Raw genomic sequence first — 17,645 nt, forward strand, 5'->3', positions numbered from 1 at the left:
CTGACCAACCAGGTGGGGTTCAGGCCACTGTGTTAAAATAAAGGCAGCACCTTTCACACCACTATCATTGAGACACTATTGAAAAGTGTTCAATCTTCCATTTATGTCCCATTACATTAATTCTACAATGTTACCTTAGCTGTCGTCCTAGTTTTCAGAATAGAAAGCTGATTGTTAGAAGAATTAAAGTTGGAGGAGTGGACAAAACACACACTCGGTAGTACTGTAAGTAATTTCTCAGTCCACTTGTGAATGCCTAACAACAGCAAAAAGAAAGTTTTTAAAAAAAGCATATCTCATAGTTTATTAAACTGGAAAATCGAGATAGGATGTGTCATACACTACAGCTTAAGACACCAACCTTTTGAAACATAAAACCATTCTTCAGTAATGTCACATATTCTCTGCATCAACAATTCAAATTGTATATCATGTTAAGTTATGGCTTACTTAATCACAGTTGATAATCGAGACACAATTGAACTACCGCCAATTGTTACAGGATAAACCATGAGGCCTACATTACGCTGAGTCAAAACCATATAATGACAGCTAGCAAAACTTGGTTTAATTTATATAAGGCCCAACTATATCGTCAGGCATGGGGGAATTGAGTTTTATATATGGTATGCTTGTGTTGTATGGTTTTTTAAATGACGGGTTTTTAGATGCTTTCTTTTAATTATTAGATTTGTTATACTGTACATAGTTTTTATTATTGTTGTGAACCGCCCCGAATCTACGGAGAGGGGCGGCATATAAATCTAATAAATTATTATTATTAATTCCCGAACTGCCAATTTCCCCAAGAATTCCCTGATTTCCGTTTTTCCAGGTTTGCTGGACAACCTGCTATATTCTATGGAGGCAGTTTAAATAACCATGAGAAGGCGCCATTACCTCCCCTCTCAAATAAATAAAGGAATAATGATAAAAAGCTCCCCCTCCATCCCGGTCGAAGAAAAGCCAACCTACCGGTGGGGCATGAAACAAACGGCAGGATAGGGGCGGAGCTACCATAGGAGGGAGGAGTCGGGCAGGCGCAGAAGGACAGAAGCGGAGGCACGTAATAGGCGGGCTGGCCGGGAGCAATGATCTCACTCTTGACAGCTAGGGAAGACTCTGACGAGCTGGAGCGTGAAGGGCGAAGAGAGGCAATTGGCTGTCTGGGAGGTGGCGCGTGGAGCTGATGGGTTTGTGGTACAAAGGTGCACGCGCGCCTGAAGTACAATTCTCACTGTCCGTATGGGACGCTAACCTGTACAAGAGGTCTCCCAACTCCAGCAAAGCTGGCTTGAGGAATTTGGGGAGTTGAAGTCCACAAGGGAGACATGATAGCACAGGGGGAGGCAAAGTTGGCTCTTCTATGACATGTGGACTTCAACTCCCAGAATTCCTGAGCCAATCATGCTAGCCCAGGAATTCTGGGAGTTGAAGTCCACATGTTATAGAAGAGGCTTGCTTAAACTTTGATAGCAGTGTTCCAATATCTCAGGGGTTGCCACAAAGAAGGAGTCAAACTATTCTCCAAAGCACCTGAGAGTAGAACAAGAAGCAATGGGTGGAAATTAAAGAAGGAGAGAAGTAACTTAGAACTAAGGAGAAATTTCCTAACAGTTAGAACAATTAATCAGTGGATCAACTGGCCTCCAGAAGTTGTAAAGGCTCCAACACTGGAAGTTTTAAAGAAGATGTTGGATAACAATTTGTCTGAGACCTCCAAAGTCCTTTCCCACTCTTAGTTTATTCACAAAAAAAGTAATAAACAGCAAAAGAGATTTTATATCACAATATCATGTCAAACACTTCATTATGTCAATACAACACAGCAAACGAGATCACTATGGATTTTGTATTTCATCACCAGTCGGGTGCTTCCCAAGCACCTAGCACTGTGTGATGTAGCAGCAAATTATGTTTGCCAATCCCAGTAAAACAGCCTTTTGCAATTGACAGATGTCAAACACATTATTATTATTATTATTATTATTATTATTATTATTATTATTATTATTATTAACATTGACAAGGTTGAAGACTCCTGTTGAAGGACATTAAAGCTCGGATTTATTTCCAGCTGAGTAATATCAGAAAACAGATTCTCCCCCCACCATTATGCTTCTTGCCCCAATTATTGGTCATTGTTGAAATATTCAACACTTGACTAACATCCCAAGGAGATTAGTAACCTTACTGATCAAACATTAAAGTTATTTCTTACACATGTAAGATAACCTCATGGGAGTTTGTAATTAAGTTTATTTAATGCTACAAAAATTATACATGAAAAACAGGCTTTACTCAGTAGCAGTTGACATTATTTAGGTTTAATTTATAAACATACATCTCAGTGGGGAGTTACTACAGAAATGCAATCCCATTTGGGATTCCCTATATCTTCTTTTCCTTGGCTTGAGCTAAAGATATTAACTTCCATATTAAAAAGTGGAGCTGTACAATGATAATTGGCTGCACCATATATCCGCCTCCTTAGCGCAGGGCAACCAAAAGCTTATATATCTTGACCTCTTGTTTTCCAGAACAGTTTATAAAGACTGAAAGGACACCACAAACCAAATAACAGAATAACAAAATAGCAGAGTTGGAAGGGACCTTGGAGGTCTTCTAGAAACATAGAAACATAGAAGTCTGACGGCATAAAAAGACCTCATGGTCCATCTAGTCTGCCCTTATACTGTTTTCTGTATTTTATCTTAGGATGGATATATGTTTATGCCAGGCATGTTTAAATTCAGTTACTGTGGATTTATCTACCACGTCTGCTGGAAGTTTGTTCCAAGGATCTACTACTCTTTCAGTAAAACAATATTTTCTCATGTTGTTTTTGATCTTTCCCCCAACTAACTTCAGATTGTGTCCCCTTGTTCTTGTGTTCACTTTCCTATTAAAAACACTTCCCTCCTGGACCTTATTTAACCCTTTAATACAGTGATCCCCCGCTCGTTGCGAGGGTTCCGTTCCAGGACCCCCCGCAACGAGCGGGTTTTCGCGAAGTAGCACTGCGGAAGTAAAAACACCATCTGCGCATGTGCAGATGGTGTTTTTAACTTCCGCAGCGCTAGCGAGGAGCCGAAGATTGGGGGGCGGGGCGGCTGTTTTAAAACGTCGCCGCTGACACGGGGGGCTCGCTAGCACCCCCCCGAACCACCAACCCGGGTTTGGGGGGGTGCTAGCAAGCCCCCCATGTCGGCGGGGATGTTTTAAAACACCCGCGCGGCTTTCAAATGAGTCCCGAAGACAAACGCAGAAGTTTGCCGTTTGTCTTCGGGATTCATTGGAAAGCTCCGATCGTTTTAAAACAGTTGCGCCGTTCTACGCTGACTCCGGGCGAACTTCCCCGCTTTAGGAGTCAGCGGAAAATGGTGTGCCTGCTTGGCTTCGCTCGCCCCTGCAGCCAACGTGCGCTACGATCTTCCGGGCCAGCCAGGCTCAGCGGATCAAGCCCGGCTCCTCTCGGCCCAGCATCCCGGGCCAAGCGGCTGCCTTCCGTCACTGAGCCTGGCTCGCCCGGAAGATCGTAGCGCGCATTGGCTGCAGCGGCGAGCGAAGCCAAGCCGGCAGCAGTCGCCACCGCTGCAGCCAACGCGCGCTACGATCTTCCGGGCCAGCCAGGCTCAGCGGATCAAGCCCGGCTCCTCTCGGCCCAGCATCCCGGGCCAAGCGGCTGCCTTCCGTCACTGAGCCTGGCTCGCCCGGAAGATCGTAGCGCGCGTTGGCTGCAGCGGCGGCGACATTGCTGCCGGCTTGGCTTCGCTCGCCGCTGCAGCCAACGCGCGCTACGATCTTCCGGGCGAGCCAGGCTCAGTCACGGAAGGCAGCTGCTTGGCCCGGGATGTTGGGCTGAAAGGAGCCGGGCTTGAAGATCGCAGCGCGCGTTGGCTGCGGTGGCGAGGGCTTGCAATGGAGGGTGGAGGAAGCGGCCATGGGAGGGCGAGCTGCCTCAGGGAGGAGGATCGGGCGGGACCAGGTGGGGGCTGGAATTTCTCCGCTGGGAAGAAGCGGCCAGGGCGAAGGGCGGGCGAGCGGCGAAGGGCGGGCGAGCGGGTGCTGGGGAGGGCTTCTCGCCCTCCCGCCAGCAAGAGGGGGAGCGAACGGCGTGGGCAGGCGAAGGGCGGGCGAGCGGCAGCGCGGAGTTTGCGTGGGCGGTGGGGAAACTCCTCGCTGACGCCAGCAAGAGGGGGAAGACCCAGGGAAGCCGCCCAGCAGCTGATCTCCCGGTTGCCATCTACGCATGCGTGCCCATAGAAAAAACGGGCACGCATGCGTAGATGGTATTTTGACTTCCGGGTTGAAAAATCGCGAAGTACCCTGTTCGCAATGGTCGGGGACGCAATAAACGGGGGATCACTGTATATTTAAATGTTTCGATCATGTCCCCCCTTTTCCTTCTGTCCTCCAAACTATACAGATTGAGTTCATTAAGTCTTTCCTGATACGTTTTATGCTTAAGACCTTCCACCATTCTTGTAGCCCGTCTTTGGACCCGTTCAATTTTGTCAATATCTTTTTGTAGGTGAGGTCTCCAGAACTGAACACAGTATTCCAAATGTGGTCTCACCAGCCAGCCCCCTACTTAAGCAGGAGACCCTATATCAGTTATGGCAAACCTATGGCACTGGTGTCACAGGTGGCACCCAGAGCCATATCTGCGGGCACATGAGTCGTCCTAAATCAGCTCCAGCACACATTTGTGCACTGGCCAGCTGATTTTTGGCTATTTTGGCCATTTTTGCTGTGGGAGGGCATGTTCAGCTTCTAGAGGGCCTCCGGTTGGTGGGAAGGGTATTTTTGTCCTGCCCAGGCTCTACGGAAGCCTCTGGGCAAAAAATGGGCCTACCGGGCCCACTGGAAATTGGGAAATAATAATAATAGTAATAATAATAATAATAATAATAATAATAATTTATTAGATTTGCATGTCTCCCCTCTCTGAGGACTCAGAGGGCTCACAACAGCAACAAAATACAATGTAATACAAATCCAATATTAAAACTAATTTAAAAACCCATTATTACTAAAAAAACCATTCAATTCTACGCAATCACACCATTCTCAAAAGCTAGAGTCAGAAAGATGGGGAAGGGATTAGTCCCCCCATGCCTGGTGGCATAAATGGGTCAATGGGACCCGGAGAAGGCCAACTCTGTGGGACCTAATTGGCCGCTGGGATTTGTGTGGCAGAAGGCGGTCCCGTAGGTATTCTGGTCCGATGCCATGTAGGGCTTTATAGGTCATTACCAACACTTTGAATTTTGACCGGAAAGTACAGTAATCGGCAACCAGTGTAAGCCACAGAGTGTTGACAAGACGTGGGTGAATCTAGAGAGGCCAACGATTGCTTGCGTGGTTGCATTCTGCACGATCTGAAGTTTTCCAACACTTTTCAAAGGTAGCCCCATGTACAGCATTGCAGTAGTCGAACCTCGAGGTGATGAGGACATGAGTGACTGAGCAGTGGCTCCCTGTCCAAATAGGGCCGCAACTGGTGGACCAGGTGAGCCTGGGCAAACCCCCTCCTCGTCACAGCCAAAAGGTGAAGTTCTAATGATAGCTGTGGATTGAGGAAGACGCCCAAGTTGCGGACCCTCTCCGAGGGGGTCAATAATTCCCCCCCAGGATGATGGATGGACAGATGGAATTGTCCTTCAGAGTCAGGACCCATAGCTACTCCGTCTTGTCAGGGTTGAGCCTGTTGACACCCATCCAGACCCCAACAGGCTTCAGGCAGCAGCACATCACTTCCACTGCTTCACCGACTGGACATGGGGTGGAGATGTACAGCTGGGCGTCATCAATATACTGATGACACCTCACCCCATGCCCTTGGATGATCTCACCCAGCGGTTTCAGTAGATGTTGAATCGTAGGGGGTAGAGGACCGACCCCTGAGGCATCCCACAAGGGAGAAACCTAGAGGTCGATCTCTGACCCCCCACTAACACCGACTGCGATCGGCCAGAGAGGTAGGAGGAGAACCACTGCAGAACACTGCCTCCCACTCCCAACCCCTCCAGCCGTCGCAGAAGGATACCATGGTCGATGGTATAGAAAGCCACTGAGAGGTCAGGAAGCACCAGGACAGAGGATAAACCCCTGTCCCGGGCCCGCCAGAGATCATCCATCAGCGTTTCTGTCCATAGTTTCTGTCCATTGTTTCTTGTCTTGCCTTATTTTGAAATAGATTGATCCCCTTCCTTCTTTGTGGCAGCTCCTCAAATATCAGAACAATGTACTGTTTCCCCCTCGAAAATAATACATGTCCCCATAATAAGAGCAACCAGCCTTTTAAGCGCATGTGCTGAAATAAGCCCCTCTAACTACTTTTCCAGGAAAGGGGGCTCTTCTCAGAGGCAACAGAGGTGGCTGCTTCCTTGTCCGGTGGCTCCCATTTGTTCCAAGCCTTTTGTCAGAAAGGCGGCAGCAGCAGCAACTCACCCAGCAGGAGGAAATGTTTGGTGTTAACTCATGCCCAGCGGCGCAAGCCCAAGAGTTGCCCACAGAGCCAAAGGTGCAGAGAGGCAGGCGGTGGAAGGGCACGTTCACATCTCTCCACGTCGCATTTATTTATTTATTTATTTATTTATTTATTTATTTATTTATTTATTTATTTATTTATTTATTTATTTATATTTATTTATTTATATTTATTTATTTATTTATATTTATTTATTTATTTATTTATTTATTTATTTATTTATTTATTTATTTATTTATTTATTTATTTGATTTGTATGCCGCCCCTCTCCATAGACTCGGGGCGGCTCACAACAGTGATAAAGAACAATATGTATTGACAAATCTAATCATTTAAAATCTAAAATAGCAATTGTACATTTAAAAAATCTAAAAACAAGGAACCCCAATATAAAAAACATACATACAGTCATATCATGCACTAACACTACATAGGCAGGGGGAGATGTCTCAGTACCCCCACGCTTGACGACAGAGGTGGGTTTTGAGGAGTTTACGAAAGGCAAGGAGGGTAGGGGCAGTTCTAACCTCTGGAGGGAGCTGATTCCAGAGGGTCGGAGCCACCACAGAGAAGGCTCTTCCCCTGGGTCCTGCCAGACGACATTGTTTAGTCAACGGGACCCGGAGAAGGCCAACTCTGTGGGACCTGACCGGTCGCTGGGATTCGTGCGACAGAAGGCGGTCTCGTAGGTATCCTGGTCTGGTGCCATGAAGAGCTTTATAGGTAATAACCAACACTTTGAATTGTGACGGGAAACTGATCGGCAACCAGTGCAGACTGCGGAGTGTTGGAGTAACATGGACATATTTGGAAAAGCTCATGATTGCTCTCGCAGCTGCGTTCTGCACGATCTGAAGTTTCCGAACATTCTTCAAAGGTAGCCCCATGTAGAGAGCGTTACAGTAGTTGAGCCTCGAGGTGATGAGGGCATGAGTGACTGTGAGCAACGACCCCCGGTCCAAATAGGGCCGCAAATGGTGCACCAGACGAACCTGAGCAAACGCCCCCCTCGCCACAGCCGAAAGATGTTTCTCTAATGTGAGCTGTGGATCGAGGAGGATGCCCAAGTTGCGGACCCTCTCTGAGGGGGTCAATAATTTCCCCACCAGGGTGATAGACGGACAGATGGAATTGTCCTTGGGAGGCAAAACCCACAGCCACTCCATCTTATCAGGGTTGAGTTTGAGTCTGTTGACATCCATCCAGGCCCCAACAGCCTCCAGACACCGGCACATCACTTCCACTGCTTCGTTGACTGGACATGGGGTGGAGATGTAAAGCTGGGTATCATCAGCGTAGTGATGATACCTCACCCCATGCCCTTGGATGATCTCACCCAGCGGTTTCATGTAGATATTAAATAGCAGGGGGGAGAGGACCGACCCCTGAGGCACCCCACAAGGGAGAGACCTCGAGGTCAACCTCTGACCCCCCCACTAACACCAACTGCAACGGACCAGAGAGGTAGGAGGAAAACCACCGGAGAACAGTGCCTCCCACTCCCAACCCCTCCAGCCGGCGCAGAAGAATACCATGGTCGATGGTATCGAAAGCCGCTGAGAGGTCAAGAAGCACCAGGACAGAGGATAAACCCCAGTCCCAGGCCCACCAGAGATCATCCATCAACGCGACCAAAGCAGTTTCCGTGCTGTAACTGGGTCTGAAACCCGACTGCTGAGGACCTAGATAATCGGCTTCTTCCAAGGACCGCTGGAGCTGGAGCGCTACCACCTTCACGACAACCTTCCCCATAAAGGGAAGGTTGGAGACTGGACGATAGTTATTAAGTACGGCTGGGTCCAGGGAAGGCTTCTTGAGGAGGGAGCGCACAAGTGCCTCCTTATAAGGAGCCGGAAAGGACCCCCTCCCCAAGGAGGTGTTGACAATCTCCTGGACCCAGCTCCGTGTCACCTCCCTGCTGGCTGAAACCAGCCAGGAGGGACACGGATCCAGTAAACAGCTGGCGGAACTCACAGTTCCAATGGCCTTGTTCACTTCATCAGGTGTCACCAGATCAAACTCTTCCCAGACAGATGGACAAGTACGGGCCCCAGTCACCTTGACTGACTCATTGTCAGTCGTCTCTTTCCCGGAGCTCTCCCCCCAACCTCCTGCCGTAGCAGCTCCAGAACCTCATCGCCTCCTCACAGGCAGGAGCCCATTTCAAAACAGTGCTGGAGCCAGAGGAACCGAGCCAGTCTTTCTCCATGGTCTTAGGCGACCCCTGTGAAATGGTTGTTTGACCCCCAAAGTTGAGAACCACTGTATTAAGGCTTTATAAAGCGGCACTACTATTTCACATGATCTTGATTCTATCCCTGTTAATCAACCTAAGATTATGTTACCTTTTTTAGCTCTGCCGCATATTCTTGGCTCATATTTAAGTGATTGTCTACTAGGATTATAGGATCTCTCTCTTAGTTACTGCTATTAAGCCATGTTTTACCTAATCTATACATGTATATTTGAGTTTTCTTGCCTAAGCATAAAAGTTATAATTTTTTCTTATTTTTCATTTTTTTAAGATAGGGCTCAGCAGTGTTCCCTCTAATTTTTTTTTGGGGGGACGGAAAAGTATAGTGTCTGAGCGGCAGTCCCTTTGGGACTGGGCAGCACAAAAATAATAAATAAATAAATAAACAAAAAAACAAAAAAACAAATAAATAAAAACCCCACCCTGTTTTGCCTCAGAGAATTTCAAAATAAAATACTGTACTGTGTGTCTGTAACAGTGAGCTCATAATAGGGCAACTCTATCAATATCAAAATGCCACTTAAATAGTTGAGCTAGTTTCAAACTAGATTTTGATTTTCTTTCTTTCTTCCTTACTCCCATTCTTTTTCTTTCTCTTTTCCTTCCTCTCTTTTTTCTATCTGTTTCTCTCTCTTCCTCTCTTCCTCTCTCTCTCCTTCCCTCTCACTCTTTCCCTCTTGGCTTCTGGACAGGTTTGGAAAACTCTGAGTTGATGATGATTTTTAAGTGAGCGATTGCTCACTGCTCAGTTTAGAGGGAACTATGGGGCTCAGTATTCAAACCAGTCAAGATCTATCTGGATCTTGAGCCTAGTGTTGTCTATTCCTGCCAGTCTATTGTCATCTACAAATTTGATGAGTTTCCCTTTTATTCACAAATTCATACAGTATTCATGCAATATTCATACATTTATACAATACATATAAAATTTTTATATATTTTTGCTGTAGAAAATTTTAAAAAGTCTTTATAGCAAAGCCAACAGCATTTCTGAAGATAACAGGCTGGAAGATAGTCTTCAATATAAAAATTATATAAACAGTTCAGAAACATTTTGTGCCCTTTTATTCATAAAGTATATCTTGTTCTGATCTTTTGTTTTGTTTTCTTGTGGAAGAAAAGAGATTCTTGAAATCAAGATTACTTTTCATCTTTGAAGTTCTTTGCTACACAAAATAAAAAGACAATGTAGTGTATCTTGTTCCTCTGGAGAATCTCTAATTCAAGTAATTCAAAACTCGGCAGTAAGATATTTCAATGTAATGAAGATTTACTTTTTGTTTTCATTCATCTCTGATTGATTACCTGAACATGAACACTGAAGCAATTTCCATTCCTGTTGAAATTGCGCTCTTAATTCTTTCATTCCTTCTACATTCTCCTGTAAATCTGGTGCAAAGTTCCCAAAGGTGGGTATAAAGTCACCTGTTAAGATGTTGGCTATATCCTGCATTATTTTTTCTTCAGTATCCTTTAAAAATAAAGTAGAACACTTGCGTAAACGTGTACTTATCTCAAAAAAAAAAGAAATAACATTTTATTGCTTGTAGTTTCATTTCTGAGAATTTGTACTCTATTGAATGGATGTATTGAATCATTGGACTAAGCCATAATAGAAGTTTGCTTGGTTTTGGTTTAGTGAATCGTATTACCAGACTTCTGCATTTGGTAAACTTGGGTTTATAGCTTGGCATATTCTCCAAATCCAAACAAATCGGATTTATTTGGTAAGACATAATGAAACACATCACGCTTAGTGCAATGCGGGAATATACAGTATCCAATAAGGAGTCAGTTATCTTAAATACTATAAATCGGGCTTCCTCAACTGGGAAGTGGAACTCCTGAGAAATCTCTCAGCGATTTGTGAGGTGGGACTTCTTACATAAGTGTCTATCTGTAGAGTCCCAATTGAGTTTTTTTCCCCCAAAAGGCAACTGTACTTCGTTTTTCCCTTGAAAATGTTTGTTTTATCATCCAAGAAGCTTCTCGCTTTCTATGAAGAAGCTTCCTAGATGAGAAGCAAAGATTTTGTATGCATACGTGTAATCAGGATAGGCCAGAGGTCTTCAAACTTGGCAACTTTAAGACTTATGGACTTCAACTCCCAGAATTCTCCAGCCAGCTGCTGGCTGGAGAATTCTGGGAGTTAAAGTCCGTAAGTCTTAAAGTTGCCAAGTTTGATGACCCCTGGGCTAGAGCAATGAAACAGAAGCACTATCAAAATCTTGCTCAGTTTCCCCTACTTTCTTTATCTGGGTAGGATAGTTACAAGTTTTCCCAAAGTGGAATGGACTTTGACAATGGTGTCTTGTCAAAAATTGCTCCGACTTTTGTTCCTTGCTTTGCCTGCACCAGCTAGGTCTCACAATGGAAAGCTGTAATGTTGTAAAGTTTGATAACCCCTGGTGATAAATATATTAAAATTGAATTATTAATAAGAAGCTTCATATTTGTTTTCCGCTAAATTCTAATCACAATGAAATCATTCATTGTATTTGGGACGGATGTTGTTTCACATACTGGTATGTTCATGATCCAGGCACAGGAACATAGATAAACAGAGAAGCAAAGCTGAGCAATTCTTCAGGTTGAATCTCAAAAACGTGTTTGGAACACAGACACAAACTATTGTCTGAACCACTTTAAAGAAAATACATCTTTTCTTTGAATTTTTCAGTTACCTTTCACTCCGTTAGAACCAAAATTGAAATGCCACAGCACTTTACTAAATTTTTCATGTATTTGCTTTAGGAAAACAAGAAAATCTGAAACTATAGATGGTTTTAGAAGGAATTAATGGATCCTTTATTCTAAAAAAACAAGCTATTTTCTTGCAAAACCACTTACCTGTATCACAGCGAGAATCTGACATTCTGCTAATCCTTGTAGTAAGCTAATAAGCAAGGAAATTCTATTTTTGCCAAGGTTCTGGTTTGGTCCAATAATTACAATGGTTAAATTAGGCTGATAGCTGTATGCAACTGGAAGAATAAATCCAAAGGTAGCAGAGAAGAAGTTGTTGGTTTTAGGATCCTTGCAAAAATGAACAAAAAATCAAAATATTTAAGTTTTATTTGGTAACAAATGTTGGCATATTAAAATTATCCAAAACTAAATTTCTTAATTTCTCAATATAGAAACTATATTTACACATTACTTATGTAAAGGGATAAAAAAACAAACAGATCTATTGAGCCATGACACTAACATGCAATTCTTTCCAGCCCAAGCATATGAATGCTCAGAATCTTGATGTTTACTTTCCTCTATGTGGAGTGATGTATTGATGGGAAGCTGTTCACATTCTGCTGACTGTGATTTCACCAAAAGAGGTGTTTGGAAATTTTTTTCGGGGGGGGGGATTGGGAGGGGATTTAGCTTACTGCTTTAAACACTGGAGGCTTCCTAGATTCAAGTTATGTGCATTCATATTGTAAAAATTCCCCCAAAATTATGCTGCTGAAATTTGGCCATTTTGCTGCTGAATTTCATTAGTAAAGACTTGGAAGTGGGTTTTTTTAAAATTTGTTCTGGTCTCTGGTCTCTGACTGTAATAAACAGTATAGGTTGAATGAATGAACAAACTGTTGCTCCTGCAACCCAGAGTGATCAAATAAATTAATTCTTTATGTGTGATTAATATAATCAGACTTACCTGATTCAGATGTCGTTTTAAAAAACTTTCATATTTTTCACCTTTTTGCCCCCAAAAAAGAGGTTGGAAATGTCAGTGTGTCGTATACACCGAATACAGCCATTTTTGGCCTCCCGAAGCCCCGTTTGCTAAAAATGGGCCTGTTTTTCCGCAAAAGTGGGCTGTGCAGAGGGTTTGGGAAGCCTGCAGAATGCTCCTAGGGGGTGGAGAAAGGCAAAAGCACCCATTTTTGCAAAAGGAATGGGTGAAAATGGGCCATTTTTTTGCAAAAAATTGAGTTTTTGCCTTCCCCCACACCCTAAGTGCACAAACCCTCTGCATGCCTTGTTTTTGCAAGAAAGGGTGAAAAATGGGCCTTTTTGCAAAAACAGGTGTTTTTGCCTTCTAATTACCCCATCTAGCATGACTGGAGAAGGAATTCTGGGAGCTGAAGTCCACAAGTCTTAAAGCTGTCAAATTTGAAGTTTGTAAAAAATGTACATGGTTGTAAAAAGTGTACATGGTTGTAAAAAAATATTCTGCTACACTGGTATTTTATTAAATAATATATTACTACACCATTTGGTTCAGAATACTTTTTTCCTTGTTTTCCTCCTCTAAAATCTAGGTATGTCTTATGCTCTGGTGCGTCTTATATGCCAAAAAAGTGGAAGTCAGTTGTGGGAAAAACCATCTATTTTACAATTGTGACTTTCCTCAGTCCTTTCTAATTCATGTAGGGGAGGCAAGGGTTAATGATTGTGCTAAAGTTTCTAAGTTTCTAAAAACGTTGTGCCAATTTCTTCCAGGTAGCAGTTCTTCAATTTTTCCCAGATATATTTATAGCATTTGCTATAACCCTGATTGATTGGTTGTAAAATTTATGGCCCACCCATATGCCGCCCTGAGTCTTCGGAGAGGGGCGGCATACAAATCTAAGTAATAAATAAATAAATAAATAAACTTTAGCATGACTCTAGGTAGCAATCTGTACATTTCCAGCAGGCAGAATTCTCAGTTGGATGACAATATTCAAATATTTGCATGCCATCCACATTCTAAGATCAGTGAAAATTGCTGAATATATAGTTCAACTCAAAATTTATATCCTTGCATTCTCACTAAATCATACTTGGGTGATTAAAAAAAATACAATAAACTTACTTCTTTCCAGTTGAGAGAGACATTGTGTTTGGTGTTAACTTGTTCAGAACGTTTACGACAGATATTGATCAAGAGGACTTTGCTGTAAAATATTTTTAAAAATAGGTCCTATAAATATTATCTCTCTAAAATAGTTGCCACCCTGGTAATAATAAAGCAAATACATATATCCAGGAAATATACAAGTAAAGAACTGTTATAATCAAATGCATGTTTTAGATGTAAAATTATTCCAATAAAAAAATTCAAAGTTCCATTTTTTTTCTTACAAAGCCCCACTGACCTTAGCAAAATTTCATGTTTGGAACCAACTGCACAACTATAAATAAACTGGTTGAAATATTGATACTTACTCATCATCCAACTCAATTTTCATGTCCATGTCACCAACAAATACACACAGGACTCTGCACAACAAAATATTTCAAGATCTGTTATGTATATATATAATAATTATTTCTTTATCTTTACCTTTATTATTTTTTATAAATAACTGAATATGGCAAATTTACCAAATACATCTTCCTCTTTCTTTTTCTTGCAATAACAATCCTGTGAGATATGCTGGACTGAAAGAGACTGACCTGTGATTAGACTAGCCTATTACCAGTAGTGAAAACTTTATGATAAATAGCTTAGTCTATGTAAGGTAATCTGATATAATGGACTACATAAAAGAAAACTGGCCTAGTTGACAGTCCAGCAAAATTAACCATATATAGTCAACTACCATTGTAATTGCACTATAAATAACAACTTCTGAGAATTCACTGAAGGAACTGGTAATCTAAACCTATAAATTAAGAGCTCTTTTATAATTCTATATGTATAATTCTGACAATATGGTAACTACAAAATTTAAGGATTATAGCATATATGGCAAATGTTTCCTAATACATAAATTAATATTATGCATCATGAACAAAGTCTAATTTATTTCTAGCAAAGTAATATAGACTGCTCAAAAAATAAAGGGAGCACTTAGAAAACATAATATAATTTCAAGTAAATCAAACTTCTGTGAAATCCAATTGTCCACTTAGGAAGCAACACTGATTTCTAATCCATTTCACATACTGTTGTGAAAATGGAATAGTTGTGCAAATGAAATATTAAATGAGCATATTTCATTCATTCAGATCTAGGATGTGTTTTTTGAGTGTTCCCTTTATTTTTTTGAGCAGCATATTTTGTATTAATTCAGTAGCAACAAATCTCTGTTTTTCACCACAGCACACCCATCAGCTAGGTATACCTACTTATTCCTTTTCTACCATAACTATGTAGTCTTTGTATCATTGTTATCATGTAAAATACATTAATAGTATTCTTAAAATGGATCAAATTGCATATAGTGCAATTATGAACAAGTCATTCAGAAGTACATCCCATTGGGTTAAATAGTTTATTCATATAGAAATGAGTACTGTTCATTTTGCATATAAAGTGCATATGTATACAAATAGTCCAGGTTATGACAGATGCATTTCTTTTCAAAATCTGTCAAGAATTTTCCCAGGTCCCTAAATAATAGACAATGTTAAGAACTGAAAGCATTAGCCAAAAATGGTTCAACGTTTAGAATCTGAAAAGGTATTGATAAAAGAGAATATCTGTAGCTCTGTGGCAGGGTTCATATTGCGACATGCCCTCCTGCGAATTCACTTCCACGCATGCTCAGAAAGTGGTCTCAACCTGAAACACAGCTGAGGAACTTTATTAGTATTAACCTGGGGGGCGGTCAGGAGGGTTTTTTTTTCAAATCAGAGGATGAGAAGCCATCCATACAGTGAAAAAAAGAATCACCAAAAATTCTGAAAAAAGATGAGGGCACAGACGCCATCTTCACGTCTCCAGCGGGTCGCTAATGGCTCGGATGATCTGGCCCGAACTGGGAGGAACCCACCCCTCCTCTTTGGGTTTCCTGGTGCTCTCTGAGTTTGGTGGTTTTCTTGGAGAGGTTTCATTGGCAAACTAGCTAAAATCTATTTGGTAATGAAAAGTCTGCAAGAAAACCACTACGTTTATTTATTTATTTACTTATTCAGGTTTTTTATGCCGCCCTTCTCCTTAGACTCAGGGCGGCTTGCAACATGTTAGCAATAGCACTTTTTAACAGAGCCAGCATATTGCCCAAACAGTCCGGATCCTCATTTTACCCACCTCGGAAGGATGGAAGGCTGAGTCAACCTTGAGCCGGTGATGAGATTTGAACCGCTGACCTTCAGATCTACAGTCAGCTTCAGTGGCCTGCAGTGCAGCACTCCACCTGCTGTGCCACCCCGGCTCTATAGTTCAGAGAACACCAAAGATCCCACTGAAAAAACTATGCTTGGTTACAAAAGACGGCTAATTAAAGTTAGTATGACTCCTAAAAATATTAATACTTTTTTTCAGGATCATGTAGATGGTTAAAAAAAAATCAACTATTTCAATGAACAATAAAGAGGTGTGCTTTCTGTGACATTCAAAGTGTGTCTTTGAATCATTTTTGAATAATAATTTAGTACATTGTCCTTTAAATACAAAACTGTGCAAGAAAGTATTAGGCACAACATTCTTATACCTACTTTGGTACCTTCCAGTTTCTACAATGTGCTATCGCAATGGTAGAAGAAAGTGAAGGTGTAGATGAAACTGCAAGCCCATTGATCACCTAAATAACATGATAATAATTAAAATGTTACTATTTTATTTAATATTACTTGCAGACAAGATTATGTATATCTGTATTGTATGTGACTGTCAAGATTGGTATAGTTATAAGAACAAATAAAGTCTCTGCAAATACTGTAAAATTAATATCAAAACAAAATATTTGGACATTTAAAAGAATATACGTTATCAAGTCTGGATATGTTCCTATTCTGCCACAAAAGGAATAACTTGGCCATTATTACATCTAGAGAAGGATATCTACGAGATCGTCTTCTGCCGCATGAATCCCAGCGACCGGTTAGGTCCCATAGAGTGGGCCTTCTCCGGGTCCCGTCAACAAAACAATGTCGTTTGGCGGGGCCCAGGGGAAAAGCCTTCTCTGTGGCTGCCCCGGCCCTCTGGAACCAACTCCCCCCGGAGATTAGAACTGCCCCCACCCTCCTTGCCTTTCGTAAGCTCCTTAAAACCAACCTCTGCCGTCAGGCATGGGGGAACTGAGATATTCTTTCCCCCTAGGCCTTTACATGCGGATGATTCCCAGTTATATATCTCCACCCCATGTCAATTCAGTGAAGCAGTGGATATGATGTTCCAGTGCCTTCAGGCTGTGAGGGTCTGGATGGGAGTTATCAGGCTCAGACTCAACCCAGACAAGACCGAATGGCTGTGAATATTGCCTCCTGAAAACTATGTCCATCCTTGGCTCTTGGGTGGGGGAGAAGTTGTCCCACTCAGAAAGGATTTGAAATTTGGGTGTCCTCCTAGATTCACAGCTAAAACTAGACCAACATTTGACAGCTGTAGTTAGAGAGACCTTTGCACAAGTGCGTCTTATGCACCAACTATGACCCTACTTGGATCGAGAGGCAGTCCTCACAGTCAATCATGCCCTTGTCGCCTCCTGATTAGATTATTGCAACAAATTCTACATGGGGCTGCCCTCGAAGATTGCTCAGAGATTACAACTGGTCCAGAATGCAGCTACGTGAGCTGTCGTGGGTACACCTAGTACACCCACATTACACCAATTCTCCACAAGTTGCACTGCTTCCATATTGGTCTACAGGCGCAATTCAAGGTGTTGGTCATTATCTTTAAAGCCCTACATGGCGTAGGGCCAGGTTATCTTTGAGACCGCGTCTGCCACTCAACTCCCAGTGACCGATGAGATCCCACAGGGTTGGTGTCCTCCAGGTCCCGTCAGCTAAACAGTGTTGACTGGTGGGCCGATGAGGGTCTTCTCTGTGGCTGCCCTGGATCTCTGGAACCAGTTACCTCCAGAGGTCAGGACTGCCCCTCACCCTATTGGCCTTTCAAAAAGCTATTAAGGCCTGGCTTTTGCGGCAGGCCTGGGGCTGTTGATCTTGTGGCTGTAATCGGTGAGATCCAGCCATGGTTTTAAATTGGTTTAATGTTTTGGATATTTTAAATATTTT

At 42.6% G+C, this 17,645-nt stretch overlaps 1 protein-coding gene across 6 annotated transcripts in view; it reads right to left on the reverse strand.

Annotated features, from left to right (window-relative positions):
- The window catches only part of LOC139169362 (polyamine deacetylase HDAC10-like), a 70,933-nt gene that overhangs the window by 24,521 nt on the left and 28,767 nt on the right, over nt 1–17,645 (reverse strand). For 4 of the 6 annotated variants that reach the window (XM_070755401.1, XM_070755403.1, XM_070755400.1 and 1 more), the window contains 5 exons: nt 16,122–16,207; nt 13,905–13,958; nt 13,552–13,633; nt 11,601–11,786; nt 9,587–10,221 (listed from right to left, as the gene is read on the reverse strand). In XM_070755401.1, coding sequence (XP_070611502.1) covers nt 10,021–10,221; nt 11,601–11,786; nt 13,552–13,633; nt 13,905–13,958; nt 16,122–16,207 — 609 coding nt within the window. In that variant the 3' untranslated portion in view covers nt 9,587–10,020. Of the gene's footprint in view, nt 1–9,586; nt 10,222–11,600; nt 11,787–13,551; nt 13,634–13,904; nt 13,959–16,121; nt 16,208–17,645 lie in introns of those variants that run through there. The other 2 variants (XM_070755402.1, XR_011559455.1) reach the window with 2 other exon arrangements.

Source organism: Erythrolamprus reginae, chromosome 6 (genome assembly GCF_031021105.1).
Source record: "Erythrolamprus reginae isolate rEryReg1 chromosome 6, rEryReg1.hap1, whole genome shotgun sequence".
Classification (NCBI taxonomy): Eukaryota; Metazoa; Chordata; class Lepidosauria; order Squamata; family Dipsadidae; genus Erythrolamprus; species Erythrolamprus reginae.